The sequence below is a fragment of the Thermochaetoides thermophila genome (genome assembly GCF_000221225.1).
Source record: "Thermochaetoides thermophila DSM 1495 unplaced genomic scaffold scf7180000011816, whole genome shotgun sequence".
Lineage (NCBI taxonomy): Eukaryota > Fungi > Ascomycota > Sordariomycetes > Sordariales > Chaetomiaceae > Thermochaetoides > Thermochaetoides thermophila.
In genome coordinates this window covers 3,475,504-3,494,171 of record NW_006383032.1, presented here as the reverse complement: position 1 = coordinate 3,494,171, position 18,668 = coordinate 3,475,504, and the positions used below count along the sequence as shown (strand labels likewise).

Sequence of the window (18,668 nt, the reverse complement as noted above, 5' to 3'; positions counted from 1 at the left end):
TCGTCCCGTCGCTCCAACGACCGTTCTTGGCCATTGGGCACTCCTTTGGATAAACTAATCTGGTCGATTCCCAAAGCCGTTGTCATCGAATCACCCAGATCATTGCTCCGGACATGGCGTCGCAAGCCGACTACAAGGACAGACAGTTCCTGGCCGTGATAGGCGACGAGGCATGCCTTTCCTCCAAGATACTTTGCAGCGTCAAGATAATCAAACTGACCATTGCGCGCTTAACTACAGGACTCCGTCACGGGTCTGCTTCTTGCTGGCATTGGGGTGAGTCTGAGCACTTCTTGGGACCTTCGATCCCCTACAAGAGCAGTCGAGTTGACACTTCCATAGCACGTCACTCCACCGCCCGACAACCAAAAAAACTTCCTGATCGTCGACTCTAAGACAGAGACCTCCGTCATCGAGGCAGCCTTCGACAGGTTTACCAAGGAGAGGAAAGACATTGGCATTGTTTTGATCAATCAACATGTTGGTCGCCCTGTTACCCTTCTTATCAGCAAGGGCCCGTTTTGTTGAACACAAGCCTGACATTACCGCGCCTACAGATCGCAGACCGGATACGCAACCGCATTGACACCTACACACAAGCCTTCCCGGCTGTTCTCGAGATCCCGAGCAAAGATCACCCATACGACCCCGAGAAGGACAGCGTGTTGCGCAGAGTGCGCCGCTTGTTTGGAGAATAGATGGCTTAATAACAATCACCTTCGCGCTCCTAAGAAACGCATATGTGTGAAGTGCGTGGTATTGCATGTGGTTGTGAATGTATCCGCGAGACCGTGATACCAGACCATACCATACCTCAGGAACTCCGTCGCGTGCTCCCTCATCAACATGCCATGAGAACCATAATGCTGCGCAAGGGTAAAAGAGAAGGCAGGGCACAACTGCAATAAACTCCGGAAGAACCAGAAGAAGGAGAAAAACGACCAAGCACTCAAGCCAATATCGCTGCTGGATACTCAATCTCAGGAACCGCCCCATTACCCTCTACACAATCCGTCGTTGGGTGATCATGATAAGGATGGTGATGATGAATTGCTAAAGCCATTGATCAATTTACTTAGAGGTCGCCACCAAGGAGGTTGCCAAGCGGGGGCCTGCCAATGGGCTTCGGCTTGAAGTAGACGGTGGCAGTCAGGCAGGTAATGTGCTCGTCGTCCTTGCTGTAGACGTCGGCCTGGACAATATACCGGCCCTGCTGCAAGTTAGCATCCTCACATATACCGATCGGGATCGGAATCCGCCAGGCACACATACCGGCGGGATCTCCTTGGGCAGGTCGATGGTCTTGAAGATCTCGATCTTGCCCTTCTCGATGGGGCACGTGAGCTCCACGTTCTTGATCTCTTTGCAGAGGTCCGCCTGTGTGCTGATAAGCTTAATGTAGCCGTACCGGACGTCCAGGTTCACGTAGGCGCCGTCCTCGATCGTCTCCTTAACCGTGCCAGTCGCACGAATCACGAGGGTGTCACCACTATACAACACATAGCGTCAGCATGTTTCCTACAATATCGTGGTCAAGGCTGGGCTTGCTTACGCTTGGGGCGGGTTCGGCTCCAGGTTGACTTCCTCGATGGTGATAAGGTCGTTAGAGCGGTCTGGATCGCAGAACTTGAGCGGGTTGTGACCGGGAACGTCAAGCTCGCCGCGCCTGTTGATGCTGAGGGCGTTGGCGCCCGCCGCAATCAGGGCAAGAAATGGTACTGAGAGCCTCATTGTTGACTAGCGAAACGACGTTTCAGTCGTTATCAAAGTGGTGGTGGTGTGAAAGTGTTGATGGATTGCGGGGAACCGCCGTATCTCCACTGGCCTTGTTCTTTCTCTGTGGCTGACAACCCGCGAGCGTCCTGCTTTGAGAACTGCGCTCGCTTGACTAATGCCGCTTGCGGAGAAGAAAAGGTTAGGACACCGCGATCGGTTTTATGCGCCGATTGAGGAAAACTACTGTAGGGAATGCAGGCAGAACAATATGGAAGATGGCGAGGTTGGGGATGATGATGACAGCAGTCAGCCTGCAGCGCCGGCTACGGATCCATTGTCCCAGGACGGCAGTGGCGTTGGGTTGGCTGTGAGCCTGCGTTTGTTCGTTCGTTCGAGAGGCGCTGCGACTGGTTGGCCGGCCACATGGACAGACACACCTGGATGGGGACCCTCCAGTTGCATGCGACAGTGCGTCATGGATGGGCCCCGATGACCAGAACAACAAGAGGCCGCACATTTCAACACCGGAACCCCTTGTTTCCCTGCTCTGCCCAGAAAATCAGGTGTGACTCTTGGCTCCGGTCAGCGAATCATGTGAGCAGACGTCGGGTCTAGCGTTTATGATGCACCAATCAGAGAAATAGCTGAGGAGGACTGGACAGCCCCACGTTCAACCGCCGATGGACGATGACGGGATCTCCATATGGCCCTTCAAGTCGGCTCCAAGAGCTCGAAGCTCGAAGCCAACATGAATCGCGATCGGGAATCTTGCTATGTATCGATTGATATCCATTGGACAGCCTTTGATCTGCATTGTTTATCTACATATAACATACACTACAGAGATAGCACCCTACATAGAAAGCGCTTAGGTGGCATTCGCTCCTCGGTGATACCATGATAAAGGCGAGGAGGAACGTAGTGTCGCACCAGGCAGGAAGATCCGCGCATGCTTTCCCACAAGATCCCAAACTGTTGGCAGCCGGAAAACTGAAAACGGTCGTGACATTTGCACATTGAGCTTTGAGACAGTGAGTTCGCGTCGTATCAATTCTCCAGTGGAGACAAAGCAAGCATCGGATGCTAAGTTTATTTGCGATCCATCATCTACTCATCAGTCACACAAACGTGGCATTGGCCCAGTCTCGATGGCAAAACTGCAAGCTGCAACAACGGCCTTGTTTCAACGCAGCCGTCTTCCGTCCCGGAGACCAGCTTGCGTTTCGATGTGGACCCTCGAAAAGGTTCTTGACCAATGTTGAGCTCATGGAAATCCGGGAAGAAATTGCCCGTGAGCAGTTGGTGACAATGACTTGGGCAAAAGGTTCCTTGAATGAGCATCTGCTCTGACAATGACGATGTTGTATTCGAATTGAAAGGTCAAGACTTTCGAAGAAGGTTTGTCCGCTGTCCCAAACGGATGACAACACCACAACGGTCGCAGACTGGCTTGAACTATGGCTGTTATTAGCACTGTGTACGTACCACACCAACCGCAGGGCGGGCTGCACTGGCTGCCAGGGAGTGCAGTAGGCTTGCCGGGGGAACCTCCTCCTCAGCCGGCTCCCTTCGTAATCAAACCCTCTGTCGTCTGCCGCCAGATTTGATTTTTCCAGCTTTCTGCTTTCTTTCATACCTGTCTCGGCTTATTTGGCAGGCTCAAACAATACCAGTCCTTCTGAACTTTTATCTCATCCATCCAAATGGCTCGTTTTGCCCCTATTTCGCTCTCGTGGTCGGCCAGTCGCCAGCTGCATCCAGGACTCTTCGTTCACCCAGGGGTCGATCTCACTCGGTGATCATCTCCATGAACATCAACCTCACACATACTTACCCTTCCCTCAACTGGTTTGTCCCTCTTCCCATCATCACCGACGACACCGACTTTGATGATTCATGCACGACAGGCGCAGGTCGCTGCTGACAGATTGCAAAATTGTTTTCCCCTCCCCCCCCGGCACACTCCCCTCGTTTGTTGGGCTAGGCCCTGCGTTGGTTTTTTTGGCCGAGTCGAGGTATCTTCTTATCAGCACTGACCGGCGCCTTAGCCAATCAAGCACGCAGCAAGCTTCTGCTGGGCCCACCACAGTTCCCGGCCCCTAGCTTCGCGCTCGGCGCTTCAACAGCGCTCGAATTGATGCCTGGAGCTTCAGGCATCAGGCAGCACAGCAGCCGGCTCGTGCCCACAGTCCACAGCCCAGCAAGTCAGGGCAGTGCGCGCACAGTGGAGAATTCTGTTCGGGGTTGGATTCGTTTGTTCAATTTCTCACGCCCAACGAAATCGTCGAAACGAGCGTGCTCGGGCGACCTGCGGTGCGCGCTGCGCTGTCTACGTCCAGTGCGCTTGGAGCTCTCTCATCGACCTCGACTCATCACCTCATTGCGATACCGTCCCTTGCTTTCATTTCCTTCGCGATTCCGTTAGCACTGCACGCACAAATGAGCAAGAAGACGGCAGTCAAGTCGATGCGTTGCGCTTCTTGCGAAATTTCCCCAACTTTGCTGGGGAAAAGAAGGCACAGCAACCCCTAACTTCCAATCTCAGTTCCCTCGGGCCAGTCCAATCGCACAGTAGCAGGGCTCTGCAAGGCAAAGCCGTGTCTTGATTGGCCCGTGCCCGCACATTCCCTCTCCGTCCCTTTCTGTGGGCAACAATCCCGGTCGCAGCAGCGCCCTTGACCACAACAGAAGGGCCCCCCCCCCCTCTCCTGGTCCCCTCTCTCCCATTGAGAGTCGCAGCCCGCAGCAGCCCGTTCTGGGGCCTGGGGACTGATGAACGCAGCACTGCGTTGCGCGCACGGCGGCACCCGCTGTTCCAGTTCTCTCCCAAACTGCCCTGCCCACTGCCCGCCGCCCGCTGCGTTTCTCAGGTCTTCGCTCTTCCAGTTTCTCTCGCTCTCTCGCTGCCAGCCCGTGTTGTGGGCCCCCCTCTCTTCCGTACTTTCCACTCTGACCCTCTCCTCCTTCAAACTCTTTCCTTTCCCTCACCAATCCTCCATTTTTTTTCCCATTTTTCGTTTTCACACCCTTCGCGTCCCCCAATCTTCTCGTCGACCTCCCCCAAAATCCAAGTTGAGTTTCGCCGTCCTCGCGCCCGCCCACTACTGCGCCCGCGCCTGATCGATTCCGTACCTCAATCTTTCTTTGTCGTCGAGGGTTCGTCTCCTCCTCTCTCTCTTCGCCTCTTCATGTCATCTTCCCTCTCGCATTGTCTGTCCCGTCTCGCCCTGCCCTGCTGTGACCACGTCACCGTCGCCACAGTTCCCTCTCGAGATCACTCGGCCTAGCAGAGTCCCGCGTCCGCGTGCAAATCTTTCCTTTGCACGTGCGACTCGACCAACTCGACCGGGCTGCATCTCGACCAAACCTCCCGCCGTCTCTTGTGGTTTTGTGATTTAGGGTTAACCAACCTCGCAAGCTTAGATCCCCTCTTTATCGCGACTCATCTCGCCGCCGTTTTCGAGTCGACGTGTCCTTCTCATCCGCCTTCCGACCGAGCCGACTAAGCCGAACAGAGCCGAGCGAATTGAGCATTGAAGCAATCGAGCCGCCCGTGCCCTCGACCTCGACTGCGTGTAGCGTCGCAAACAGCGCGTCCTGGACGACAGCCGCCGGATGACGCTCTCGCCGTCATCGCTGGTCCTGGAATCGCACGCAGCTCGACTTCCTTCCTCCCCCTTCTCGCGTCAGATTGCGCGGCCAGTATGCCCAATCTCAGACCGGACAGATAAATCGTCTGCACCGTTTTGCCGCCACCCGGCCGTCGCAAGGCTCCCTTCAAGATTATGACAGAAAAGTTGCCCCCGCTGTCGACGCCGATCGCGCCCCCTAGTCAGTCTGCTGCTGCCTCTTTACTTCCGAGCGTCGTCGCTGCCCGAGATACCGCTCGAAAGCAGGAGCTGGCGGTAGAAGAGGAACCGTACACCATCAAGTGTATTTGCAACTTCACTGACGATGATGGAAACACAATATACTGCGAGACGTGCGAAACATGGCAGCACATCGAGTGTTACTACCCCGACAACATCGACGATGCTCTTCGGGCAGACTTCGCGCACTCCTGCGTAGACTGCGAGCCGAGGCCGATTGACCGCCAGCAAGCGATTGAACGCCAAAGTGCTCGTCTCGCCGGCGCTCTCCTCGAGGAGGCCGCCGCCGACAAGAAAGCCAAGCGTCCGCCGTCCAAGAGCAGCAATAAAAAGCGGCCCAAGCCGTCGGAGCTTCAAATAAATGGCGGTGCTCATCACTCTCACGGCGCTGACATCTCCAAGCATACCGGCTCTCACGATAATCCCCCACCCGCGAAGAAGGCCAAAAGCTCTCACAGGCCGAGTCATTCGGTCAGCTCCACAACCGCGAAGCGCAATCCTTCGTATGGCAACGCAAAGGCTGCTGCTACTCACGGTCATCCTCTGAGCCCAGTAACGACCCCTCCTGACCTGCCCGATGATTTCGAGCTCCATGCCTATTCCCCCACTTTTACAGCCCTCTATACAGAGTCGGATGCCCAGCTCGTCTTCTCCAACAGCTTCACCCACTTGCAGGTGTCCAATACCATGTCGGCATGGCTTCGCGATCCGCTCAAGTTGCAAAAGGAAACTGGTTGCTCGTACAGCGACGTGTTCCAGGACATTCCTTTAAACATCGACTTGATTGCCGTCAAGCCTGTTGTAGAGCGTGTCAAGAAGACTATCTCGCCCGACAAGGTCGTCCAGTGGCAGTGCCTGATTGCGCCCAGACCCATTGACAAAGACGTCCCGCTTGTGGAAGTCAATGGCCAAATTGGATTCCAGGCTGCTTACTGCGCAGAACCTTCAAGCAAGTGGGACGAGCTGACATCCCCTCTTCCCTTTGTTCTGTTCCACCCGCTGCTACCTCTCTATATCGACACAAGGAAGGAAGGCTCGGAAGCAAGATATGTTAGGCGCAGCTGCAAGCCGAATGCCATCCTTGAGACGTATCTATCAACCGGCAGCGAGTATCACTTCTGGCTTGTGAGCGACCGCAAGATCGCTGCCAAAGAGCAGATCACGATTCCTTGGGACTTCCGACTCCCCAATGACAGGAAGGCCCGCATCATGCGTGTACTCGGTCTCGAGGATGACGATGATGGCGCGCATACCGAAACGGTCGACGACGAGGAGTACCAAACACTCGCAGCCTGGGTATATCGCGTGCTCACCGAATACGGAGGCTGCGCGTGCAACCTGGGCCCGGAGTGCGCGTTTGCTCGTTTTCACCGAAACCACTTGGCCAAGATCAAGCCTCGGTCAAACCCAGGGCCTACTCTCAAAACGACAAAGAAGCAGCGCAAGACCAAGGCGTCCAATGCTCATTCACCGACCAGCATAGGACATGCCACCAACAGCCGAGCTCCTAGCGAGGGCCGACTCGAGGATGGGACTGAGCTCGATCACCGGTCCGTGTCTAGTTCCTCACGGAGCAAGCCGCCGAGCCGTGACCTGACTCCGACGGCGCGCCACGGCTCATTCGATACCCTCGGGATATTGACGGAGCCGACAGACCGGGATAAGCGGAAGGTCGCCATGGTAGAAGACACGTTTCGCCGGATGGAGCAGCAACAACAGCAGCAGTCGCAGCGGAAGAGGAAGCGTGCATCGGATGGGCATAATGCCGCGAAGGCGTCCAAGACCAGCTCCACATCACATACACCCCATCTCGGCTATGTTGATGCTGCGGCGGGGACGTCGAGGAGCAAGGCTGGTTCGCCCGTGCGCCCAAATCCTGATGGTGCGAAGAGTACGCGGTCGAAAGCTGGCTCTGCTGCCCCTGCTCAAGCTCGCCGTGCTACAAGCGCGCCACAGCCGCCCAAGTACTGCGATGTGGCAGTGCAGACAGATCCAGAAGATCCGCCAACGATATCCGATGCGGTTCCGATGAAGCGCAGGGTAGCTTCTTGCGTGAGCTTGAGGAAGAGGATGCTGGAAAACTGGCACCATCTTCGCGTGGAGGAGGAGATCCGGATTAAACGTCGTGCATCGGAACAGACGCCCTCGGTATCTGCAGAGAGCAACGCAGACCAGGAATCACTTACAGCATCGCCAACAGCAGTGAAGACATCCGACAAAGGGACAACAACAGCTGCTGCTCAGGTTGCGAGTGCAAAGGACGTCGTAATGATCGATACTTCGGCCTTGGCACTGAGTGTTGTGGCAACGCCGAATCCGCTTAAGACCAAGGGCACCGAACTTCGTGTCCAGATGCCCCCTCCGGTGCCGGCCTTCGACAGCCCCACTTCCGCGGTCGCATCCACTCCCGCCCCAGTATTCGGCGGCCCCACAGTCCCACCGTCGCCCTTCTCGACAATCGCCGCTGGTGGCTACGCAAACGCGTTCCCTCCGCCGGCGGTCAATGGCGTCACCGCGACGCCTAGTCCGGTCAAGAAGAAGCTCAGCCTCAGCGATTATAAGAGCAGGATCAAGGCCCGGCCGTCCCTCGGCACTAATGCAGTGAAGCCTCCGACAAACCCAGAGGAGCCCAAGTCAGCCACGAGCGTTGATGCTGGCGGCTCTCCGACAGCCGAGAAGGTTGCTTCCGCGTCAACCCCGACTGCGGTGTCAGCGGCAGCCGATGCCAACAGCCTGAGCGCGGCATCCGGGCCTGTGTAATACTACCTAGGTAGCTATACGCCGATGCTAAACGACTAGCAGGTTTCGGCATCGCCGGTAGCGGTTTGTCGGTTTATGTCTTCTTGATTCAGCGAAGGTCGTTATGGAGGATATTGGGAACCCTTTTATTATTTGCTTTTATTTTGATGGCCCTTTCGTCTTCCCTTGCTCTCATTTTTCTCTCTACTCCTGCTCTGAACACAATTAAAAAGGAGGGGAGGCTGCGGATGATGGGCTTGGCTTTGCTTGGCTTGGTCTGCCAGATGTCTTGTTTTCTCTGTACGGCGGCTTTTGTAGGCTCTAGGCTCGGAATTCGGGATGGAATTTTTCTTGATGCCCTGTGTGGTGGTTATATCGTGTGTGATACTACACTTTACCTACTTACTACCCTTTTATTTTTTTTTCTCCTTGCGTCGTATTCCCCCTTTGGGAAACTGGTTTGATGAAGCGCCGGGTTTTCTTCTTGAGAATGGTAGGGTTGATCTGAAATGGTTGAATCGGTTTGATGAAATGGTCAGATGAATGGATGGATGGATGCGCTGGGTTGATGAAACCGAATCGAACCGATGGATTGGGTTAGGTAAGGTGAATGACGGGTAGGCAGGCTTAGGAAGGGAGCTGGGCTGGTGGGTTGGTTGGTTGGTTTGTGGGTTGGGCTGGTTGGTGATGGCGTTTTTTTTCTCTCCTCTTTATTTCTTTGCTTTCGGTAGGGAAGAAAGGGAAAGGAGAGTTAAACTTTTTAAGGGGTATAGGGTTTTTTTTTCCTTTGATTCGTCGCTTTCTCTACTTGTTTTGACTCGCGGCAACGCGTCTGCCGTAACGCAATGCAATGAAAGAAAAATTATGGGGATTTCGAGAGTGACACTTTGCTGAGCATCTTCTGAAGAGAAAACAAGGTGATGGGCCAAAAAGTGACAAGGGTTTTGAGATGCTGCTAACGGTTTAGGGATTTATATCGTAGGTTTGATGAATGGAATGCGATGATTCAAAGACATAAATAATATGAGTAGTGCTTTGCTCGCGTTTTTTTTTGTCATTGTTGTTCCTCCTTGCGAGACGCTCCCTCCTAACGAAGCAACTTTAAGTGAGGATATACAAACAAGGGGTCAAACACAATCCATCATCCTTTTTCAACCTCGCCTTCGGATAGGTTGACTGTTTTCTTCCGTCTATAACACTATATCTGCACAAGACTTCCATCCTCAATAACCAAACAATCCTTCCCACTAACCCTATCAACCCTTGCCTGTCTACCCACCCCCCTCAACCCCCTCTTTCAACCTTCCTAATTCTCATGATCATTTCAATCCCCAAAATCCAACCCCATAACCTCCCTCATCCCCCCCACAACCCGCCCAACCCCCCTCCAGAACCAGACCACGCCTCTCATACCCCAAATCGTTGCTGCCATCGCCAGGAATATGAACATACCCGCCCCGACAAGCCGCCACTAGTCCTACCAGGTGAGGTGTCCCTGTCCGGAGTCGAGGCGTTTGCGTAGGTCGGAATGGGGGTCGAAGACGGGTTGGAGGAGGGAGTAGGTTTGTAGAGTGAGGTGGCCTAGGAAGAGGAGTGTGGAATAGGTGAAGTGGACGAAGATTTGGGTTAAGGTCGCAGGGGGGTCTGCAGTTGGTTCGGGAGGGGGGTTGGAAAACGATTGTTTGGGGTGGAGTTTGCCTTTTCCTTTTGGTTTATGCTGCTGTTGTTTCTGTTGCGCTTGATTCTGGTTTTTGGGTTCCTTGTCTTTGGGTTTGTCTTCTTGTTCTTCTTCTTGTTCTTCTCCTTCTCCTTGTTCTTGTTCTTCTTCTCTGCCTTTGTCACCATCTTGCTCCTTGTTTCCCTTTTCGTTTAGTGTTTTGCCCCCTTTTACTTTCTCTCCCTCATTTTTCTTTCTCTCACCGTTGTCCCCCTTTTGTTTCCCCTCCTCCTTTTTCGGAGCTTCTTTCGCCTTAAACTTGTCTTTCTCCTTGGCCTTCTCCTCCTCCTTCGTTTTGGCTGCTGCTGCCTTCACTTGTGTCTCCTGTCCCGCTCCCTGCGTCAAGCCCGGCTTCTGCGCAAACGCTGCGCGCGCGGCGTCTCGAGCCAGCCCCCGATCGACTTGTGCTGCCACAGACGGTACCGCCATGGCAGAGAACGTGTGGCGAGGAGGGGAGGTAGATATGGATGTGGGTGACGTGCCCTTTGGGGCCTTGAATGGCAGGGAAATAGCTGTGCGTGAGATGGGCGGGGGTTGCTGGCGCATGGTTGTCTTTTGCATAACCCATTCCTTGGGTTGTTCTGGAGCTTGAGGCTTGAGTTTCTCTGCTGGTCGTGACTTTGTTTGGTGAGCCTGCTTTTCTTTGTCTGCTTTCCTCTTCTTTGCCTTTTTCTTTTCGACCTTCCCTTTCTCCTTCTTCTTCTTCTCTTCCTGCCTCCTCCCATCCTGCCCCTTTCCCCTTTTCCTCCACGGTATCGCCCTCAACAACATACCACCGCTTTGTCGTGTGCCTTTCCCCTCTTGTCCTACTCCTAAGATCGGGGTGCACACTCGACTCCCACCTCCATGCACAATCATACTCTCCTCCTTCTCCCCCGCCCTCTCCTTTACCTGCATCACTTCCAACTCCTTCAACATCCTCTCCAAATCCTGGGTAACAAGCCTCCGCGAGACGCTCCGTTTCTTGTCTTGAAGGAAACCCGGCCGTGAGTCCGAACAGGCTCTGGTGTATACCCCTGTCCAGGACAGGTGTGAATAATTCTCTCCCCGGTCCTGCGGAGATAGCATTACGTCGGCTGGCATGGACACAGCGCGGGTCTTTACCTTCGTTGGAGTCAGGGCAGAGCTGCTGCTCGGCAAGGATCCGTCTCGACTCCCGTCGAAGGGAGGGGAGTCTTCGGCTGGATAATGGGGAGGAGGAGGAGGAGGAGGAGGAGGGGAGTTGGGTTGTTCGAAGCCAGTAGTGATGATGGTGGGTGTGCAGGCAAATGGGTCTGGGTCTGGGTCTGGGTCTATCCTGTCCGGGTCGTCCCCAAGATTCTCTATCGTTGGTGAGGATGTTCTGATGATGGTGTCGGTGTCGTTTGACTGGCTCAGCCTCTCCAACCTCTCCAAATCTTCCAGCATATTCTCCGCCCACTGACACGCCTGAACCGAAGCCAAGCTGTTCCCCTCTGGCATGAGGCTCCAATCCCTCATATTCCCTGCCATCCATTGGTGTTCTATTTCTCCCCCCTTGCTGTCCTGACGCTGCATCATCTGCGCCCGTTGAATGTCCCTCTGTCTTAGGCTGGGCCACACACAATGTAGAGGCGACAGTACTCTCAAGCTGAGCCGCCTGCTCACCCTCTCCTCTTCCTCTTCCCAGACTTCTTGTTCGGTCGTCGTCGGCGACAACCCCTCTCGCTGCTGATACTGAATAAACGTCGTCATCTGCGTCTCTTGCTCGCTGAAGTAACGGCGGCGGCGGCGGTGACGACCGCGGCGCTCGACCACCCTCGCCACCGCCGCCAAGCCTAAAAAAGAAGTTTCCGTGGGTCTTGTAGCGGCGCTCTGACGACGGGAGTGTTGCTGTCCACCGCTGGGACGTCTTGATTCAGGTAAAGACCCCGGGATGGGTGTTAGTGTTGAGGTGCCGCCTGCGGGAATGGATGACCATTCCCCCTTGACACGACGCCACTTGATGCCTTGCTCCTGGAGAACTTCGCGCATGGCCTCTTTGCGTTTTTCGGCTCGTAAGATGCGTGCTTGCTCGCGACGCCAGCGGCGCTCTTCTTTTTCAGCTGAGCGGGTTTCCCTGCTTTTGGGCTTCAGGCCTAATGCGGCCATGCCCATCTCCGCTAAAGTTCTTACCGGCTTCTCCTTTTTGCTGGTGCCTACAGCTGTCTCGGAGTCTGATGAGGATAGCGACGAAGTGGTGATTACAGAGGACGAGCTTGTCGGCGGAGTGATGATGTCGGGCTCTCCTGTTTCTGGATTGACTCCCGTCACGCCGAGGAAGTCGCCGCTCTCCCTGAGACTTCGCCGCTGTCTGCGGGCCTGGCGTTTGGCTTCGAGATAGGCTCGCGCTGAAGGGGACGAGAGGTCGGAGACTGGGGAGGTTGGTGCAGCCGGAGCTGAGGCTATGGATGAAGGTTCGGTCGCTGGAGCATCTGATGGTGACATCGGCGAGGAGATGCTAACATCCGGAGTTTGCGATACTGTACGTCGAGTTCGCACGCCTTGATGTTCGTGGCTTGGGCTTTTAGGTTGCCAAGGACGGGGGCCCAGAGAGCCATCGGTAACTCTACCTGACCTGTTTGGGACACATATCGCATCTGGCCAGCGAGCGTTGACGGGCTTTCGCTGGATGCTCGACCGCCGGACGCTGCTTCTTCGGCTTCTAGACTCTTGAGAGCCCATTCTGGAGGTGGTCACATTGTCCGATTTCGCAGGGGGAGCTTCATCCCGGCTGGTCCCAGAAGGCTGCTGGTCTAGCGTCCGTGATATGTTCTTCTTCCTTTTCTCATCATCAGTTTTCACTTCAGCACTAGCTATCCGACACTTTGTCTCTTCTTCCCTTTGCTTATACCTAGCATCTTCAACAACGGGCAACCTGTCAGGATCCTCTAAGCGATGCGAGTCGCTTGAGGGAGGAAACGATCGAAGAGTTCCTCCCCTCTCAGGCCTTTGACTCGGACGCAGCTTGTTGAAGAAGCCCGCTATGGACGTCCAAGATTTGGAGATAGCGCGACGGTTGAGCGGTGGTGGGTTATGCAATCCGGTGCTAGGGTTTGAAGCGGAGCGGAATGAAAGCATTGTGAGCTGGGGCTTCTTCCCGGGGCCAGCGTCATAATGTGATGAAGACCGCGGTTTGTTACTGTGAGACGATGTCCTTTGCTTGGAGGAACGTGGGAGGGACTTGCGGGCTGGAGATGGGGGATAGATTGAAGATGAAGGCCTGGTGACGGACGGCTGTTCAGTGTGACCATGACTGTGGCTTCGAGTACGGATGTCGCCGGCGGATGGAGCCATGTCGTCTTTTGTCTGTCGATCGATCAGAGGATCTTACATGTCATTGCTAGTCTGAAGTAACCGGCTTTCATGTACATGATAACTCATCCATACAACGTTAGAGACGACAAGTGAACCGGAGGGCTACATGGATAAATTGTAATGCATCTATGAATGTTTTGATGGGCGATATGCTCAAGGGTTCGATATGACATAGCCCTCCTGTCGTGATGAGGACATGTTCTGAGAAACTGGCAAGGAGCAATGGCTCGGAGGATGTATCTGGGAAGACCGATCCCGAAGTCCATCCTAACCCTGAGTACCGTCTTCATTGCAATTCTACTTGGCATCGAACTAATCAAGTACTCTGCAGGCTCCTTCCTCTCACTGCCCCGTGATAATCTACGGAGACCAGGAACCATCTTTCCCAACTTTCTCAACTCCTATCTCACACGTGCCTCCTTGACAGTATAGTTTACTACGGGTTGTAATGCCACAATCATCCGAGTAGAATAGACTCAGCCTCTGTATTTCAGATCTGACCAAAATGATTATTCCAGTGATGGAGCAAGCAATGCATTTTCCAGACCCTCTTTTCACAGAGATTCAATATGAACGGTCACCAGCTTGCATTCTTCCATAAGTGTAAAACCTCCAAACACTTTTCTCCTCTTTCCCTTCCAGACATCCCAGACGTTGCTATCATTATTGTTCGTAGTTGTGCATTCTTGCAAGGCTCCACGGAGAAAGAGATAGTTAGAACCAAAAAAAAAAGAAAAAAAAGTCGAAAATACTTCATGGACAGATCATTCGAATTCCCATCTCTTGGATGACGCGGCCAACCCGTGAGCGAGATGTGACGTGCAACTATCGGGGTGTTACATGTGATAGATGCATGTAAGTGGTGCGACACCAGCAGGGGAGCAAGCCAAAAGCTAAGTTGAAGCGAAGGCCTCTTTCAAGCTTTTGGAGACTGAAAACAGAGTTGATGTGTTACATGAATTTACATTTCCGTCTTCTTTAACGCTTTATTGACTGCCATATCATATCGCTGCCGCTATGCGGCTCGCTCGTCGTCACGCGTCATCACGGTGGTGAAGTTGGTGCCGTTAAGGGGACCCCCACTTTTTGACGGCTAAATAAAATCCCCAGCCAGGAACGGAGCTCCCGTTCCACAAAGTTCCATCACCACCGATGCAGATGGGAACCGCCAGATGGTTCGTGTTATCAGTTGCCTTGTTGACACGGTGGTTGCACTTTGAGAAACTCTGCGGTCACGAGACTTAAATCGGCAGCTGCTGCCAGATCTGCTTTTCTAGTTGAGATTGAGAAGCTTCGTTTGGAAACTGGCAGTCCGGCACTGGCCCTGGCACTCGCGCCACTTTCGCTCGTTTAATCTCGGATTCCGGGACGAAGTCGACGGAAAGAAAATAAAGAAAGGCAGGACTAAGATTAGGCCTGAGAGGACTCTCACTTTTGGAGAATCACTTACTTGCCACAGGCCGAATATCGAATATACAACTTCCTGAAGTCTGAACTTCATATATGCTTAGCACCAGCTTTGCTATCAGCTCACGCGCTGCGACGTAGACTCTAAGGCCCACGGCCTGATGATCGAGCTCGCCGATTCTTAGCACACCAAAACAGATATACCGACAATATGTGGCTCACTCTTCTGCTAGGCCTCCTAGGCTTCCTAAGCCTCTCCTTCCAGGCGCAGGCCTTTTACATCCCCGGCTGGTCGATCCGCAGCTACGCCCCGGGCGCTCCGATCCCACTCCTCGTCAACAAAGTCTTCTCGGACCGCACGCAGCTCCAGTTCGCCTACCGCGACTTGCCCTTCGTCTGCCCGCCGACCGGAACCCGCCGTGCGGTCGGCGACGGCCTTTTCTCTGGCCAAAATATTCCACTTAACCTGGGCGAGGTGCTCCGCGGCGACCGCATCACCGTCTCGGACATGGAGCTCCACATGCAGCGCGACACGCCCTGCACACTGCTTTGTCGCAGGGAGGTCTCTGCGCGTGATCTGCGCCGCGCTAGGGATATGGTGCGCGAGGGGTATGCGGTCGAGTGGATTGTGGATAATCTGCCCGGGGCAACCAGTTTTGTCACGGCCGACAAGACGAGGAAGTACTATGCTGCCGGGTTCAAGCTGGGCTATGTCGAGCCCGGCCCGTGGGGCGACAAGGGCGCGCGTTACTTCCTGCACACGCACCACTCCATTGTGATCAGGTATCGCAAGGCCCCCGGCAAGGCGGGCGACCGCGGGGAGATGGTGATTGTCGGGTTTGAGGTGTACCCCAAGAGCATCGCTAAGGACGAGAAGAGGGATGAAAAGGGGTGTCCCGAGGATCTGAATCTGATCACCCGCAAGTTTGAGCTGACGGACATTAGTGAGGACGATGATCGGAAGTATACTATTCCGTATACTTACTCGGTGTTCTTCAGGGAGGAGAACAATATCGAGTGGCGCAATCGCTGGGATTTGTACTTTGTTAACCAGGAAGATACGGGGAGGGTTCACTGGATGGCCATCATCAACTCACTGTTTATCTGCGCCCTGCTGGCTGCCGTCGTGCTGGTTATCTTTGCGCGGACCGTTCGTGCTGATATCAGTCAGGGGCCGGCGAAGGACGGCAAGCCTCGAAAGGCCAAAAGCACTGGACTCCTCGAACAGCCTGGCGAGAAAGGAGGTCTCGTCGAAGCCGACGAGGCTAACGCCGATCTCTCGGACGACGAGGACCCCCTCGACATCACCGGCTGGCGACTTCTGCACACCGACGTCTTCCGTCCCCCGCGCTACGGCTACCTTCTCGCGCCCCTCGTCGGCTCCGGCACACAGCTGCTCTTTATGGCCATCGGCCTGATCCTCCTCAGCGCAATCGGCGTCCTCAACCCGAGCTTCCGCGGCGGATTTATCAGCTTCGCCGTGGGGCTGTTCGTGTTTGCAGGCCTCTTCTCGGGCTACTTCTCCGCGCGCGTCTACAAAACCTTTGGCGGCCGCGACTGGCACAAGAACATGACCGTCACGGCACTGCTCTTCCCAGGCTTACTATTCGCTGCGGTCTTTGTGCTTAATCTCTTCGTCTGGGCCCGCGCATCCTCCACAGCCATCCCATTTACCACCCTCATCGGCATGCTCGCCCTGTGGCTTGGCGTCCAAGTCCCCCTGGTCTACCTCGGCGCCCGGTATGGGTACCTTAAGGCTGGCGCGTGGGATCATCCCGCCAAACCAGCCTCTATCCCCCGCCAGATCCCCTCCCAGCCATGGTACCTCCCCCGCCCCGGCTCCTTAGCGGATATTCGCACCGCCCTACTCGCCGGCGCCATCCCATTCGCCGTCATCTTCATCGAGTTGCTGTTCGTCTTCCAGTCCGTCTGGCAGGACAAGAGCGGGTACTACTACATGTTTGGCTTCCTGGCCATCGCCACCGCCATTCTTTTGATCACTGTCGCCGAAGTGAGCGTGGTCGTGGTATATGTCATGCTCTGCGCGGGCAATTACCACTGGTGGTGGCAGAGCTTTTTGGTTGGTGGCGGGAGCGCGGTGTGGGTTTTTGGCTGCTCGGTGTGGTATTACTGGGCGAGGCTGAATATTGAGGGAGTCGTGAGCAGCGTGTTGTTTTTCGCGTATAGTGCTGTAGCGTGCTGCGTGTATGGGCTGTTGACGGGGACGGTCGGGTTTTTGGGCGCGTATGCGTTTGTTAGGAGGATATACGGGTAAGTTCACTCCCTCCTCCCCTCCTCCTCTTACCCCCCCCCCCCAACCCTCCCCCAATCCCAATAACTATCTTTGTGGTTGAGCGCTCTGAGGCTGACTGGTTACAGAGTGATAAAGCAGGACTGATTGTGAGTGGCTGCTGACGGCTTCATCGGTATGTTCTTTGCCTCGAGGTTTTACATTGATGAGTAGCGTAACATTGTCTGGCATGGGCGGCGTTGGGCTGTTTTTGTTATATATTGTATGGTTCTGCCGCTCTCACTCTATTGGCGTTCTCAGGAGGGTCTTGCATGTTGGTAGGTATTGGTAGGGCATAGGGTAGGAATAAGTTTCTTTGAAGCCTTTGTTACGGAGAATTCTGAGAGGGTAGTCTTGATTGAAGTATGGCAGAAATAGCTGAAATATTCATCAAAGTTTTTTTTTTTTCTCAAAGCATCCCTTTCAACATATGGATAATAATGAGCACTGCACTTGATTATTTACATCAGGGGCCAGAGAAAGATCTCGGGTAAATTGGTTGGGCTTACGGGACTTTTTAAGGACAGGAATTTAAGGCTCAAGATTCGGGTACGGTAACCTTTGGGTTGAGACCCTGACTCGCTGCGGCAGCTCCGCTTCTTGGTGTCCACCGCCGGGTCCCCGTGAAGCCTGAAGATTGGATCCCGCTTCAACCTCAACCTGGGTCCGACCTGAGGCAACGAATTAGTCAACTTGACCTCGACAACAAAAGCCCCTTGTTTCTGGGCAGCATCTGTCAACGATTTTATCGTCTAGGTAATCTTCATTCAGCAAAGACCTGGCTCTACCTACCTAGGCAGTCTTGAACTCATCCAGCTACATAGGCTCAAGATTGACAAGCTCATCCCTTACTTATCTCCATCCAGCCTAACAGGCCAAAACTCCAACTTCATTTCTGACATCGACAGATACTAAATAAAGAAAAGAAAGAAAGAAAGAAGAAAGAAAGAAAAGAAAGACAAGAAAATGCCTCTCACCCTCCAGCTCCGCCGCACCTCCCCTTGGGACCCCCCAACCCCTCTCGACCACCTCCTCACCTCCCCCATCCAAGGCCTGACTTCGTTTTTCTACCATCGCATCCTCCTTCCTCTCCAAGGCACACCAGCCGGAGTGCGATATTATCATTATTACTACCCTTCCGTGGTGCACAACCGTGTCTCTTCTCCCAAACCAGACCATGGGGGTGATAAAATCAGGATTGTGTGTCTCTCGGATACACATACCAATACATTAAAAGAAGGGGGTATCCCCGAAGGGGATGTCCTCATCCACGCCGGCGATCTTACTAACGAGGGGACACCCGAAGAAATTAACGCCCAACTGGACTGGTTGAGGGGACTGCCGCATCAGTGGAAGGTTGTCGTTGGGGGGAATCACGATAGTGGGTTTGACCCTGGGACGGGGGTCTGTCGAACTGAAGAACTGAATCTAGGAGACGAAGGGGGATTGATATACCTCTGTGAGGGGGGGGGTTGAGCTAAAAGTGAAGGGGGGGAAGAGGGTTGTGAGGGTTTGGGGATGGGGGGCTGTGCCGAGGTGTGGGGAGGGGTTTGCGTAGGTTCCCTGAAAACTAACACACACACACACACACACACACACACTCTCTCTCTCTCTC

General features: G+C 54.3%; 6 protein-coding genes across 6 annotated transcripts in view; 4 read left to right on the top strand and 2 right to left on the bottom strand.

Annotated features, from left to right (window-relative positions):
* Positions 1-113: 113 nt before the first annotated feature.
* On the top strand, positions 114-698 carry CTHT_0030380 (uncharacterized protein; the record flags this gene model as incomplete). The annotated part of the gene is made up of 4 exons (XM_006693427.1): positions 114-155; positions 241-276; positions 343-480; positions 558-698. 4 exons carry the CDS (start codon positions 114-116, stop codon positions 696-698), a joined length of 357 nt encoding a protein of 118 aa, XP_006693490.1.
* A 377-nt stretch (positions 699-1,075) lies between these two features.
* Positions 1,076-1,731, bottom strand: CTHT_0030370 (putative phosphatidylglycerol protein; the record flags this gene model as incomplete). Its single annotated transcript, XM_006693426.1, has 3 exons — positions 1,076-1,210; positions 1,273-1,489; positions 1,553-1,731. The coding sequence occupies 3 exons, from the start codon at positions 1,729-1,731 to the stop codon at positions 1,076-1,078; spliced, it is 531 nt and encodes a 176-aa protein (XP_006693489.1).
* A 3,770-nt stretch (positions 1,732-5,501) lies between these two features.
* On the top strand, positions 5,502-8,345 carry CTHT_0030360 (SET domain-containing protein; the record flags this gene model as incomplete). Its single annotated transcript, XM_006693425.1, has 1 exon — positions 5,502-8,345. One exon carries the CDS (start codon positions 5,502-5,504, stop codon positions 8,343-8,345), a length of 2,844 nt encoding a protein of 947 aa, XP_006693488.1.
* A 1,456-nt stretch (positions 8,346-9,801) lies between these two features.
* On the bottom strand, positions 9,802-13,119 carry CTHT_0030350 (uncharacterized protein; the record flags this gene model as incomplete). Its single annotated transcript, XM_006693424.1, has 1 exon — positions 9,802-13,119. One exon carries the CDS (start codon positions 13,117-13,119, stop codon positions 9,802-9,804), a length of 3,318 nt encoding a protein of 1,105 aa, XP_006693487.1.
* A 1,855-nt stretch (positions 13,120-14,974) lies between these two features.
* CTHT_0030340 (uncharacterized protein) lies at positions 14,975-17,038 on the top strand (the record flags this gene model as incomplete). The annotated part of the gene is made up of 1 exon (XM_006693423.1): positions 14,975-17,038. One exon carries the CDS (start codon positions 14,975-14,977, stop codon positions 17,036-17,038), a length of 2,064 nt encoding a protein of 687 aa, XP_006693486.1.
* A 981-nt stretch (positions 17,039-18,019) lies between these two features.
* CTHT_0030330 (uncharacterized protein) overlaps positions 18,020-18,668 on the top strand; it is a gene marked incomplete at both ends in the record, with an annotated part of 1,466 nt that continues 817 nt past the window's right edge. Inside the window, one exon of the mRNA XM_006693422.1 lies at positions 18,020-18,457. Coding sequence (XP_006693485.1) covers positions 18,020-18,457 — 438 coding nt within the window. The remainder of the gene's footprint in view (positions 18,458-18,668) is intronic.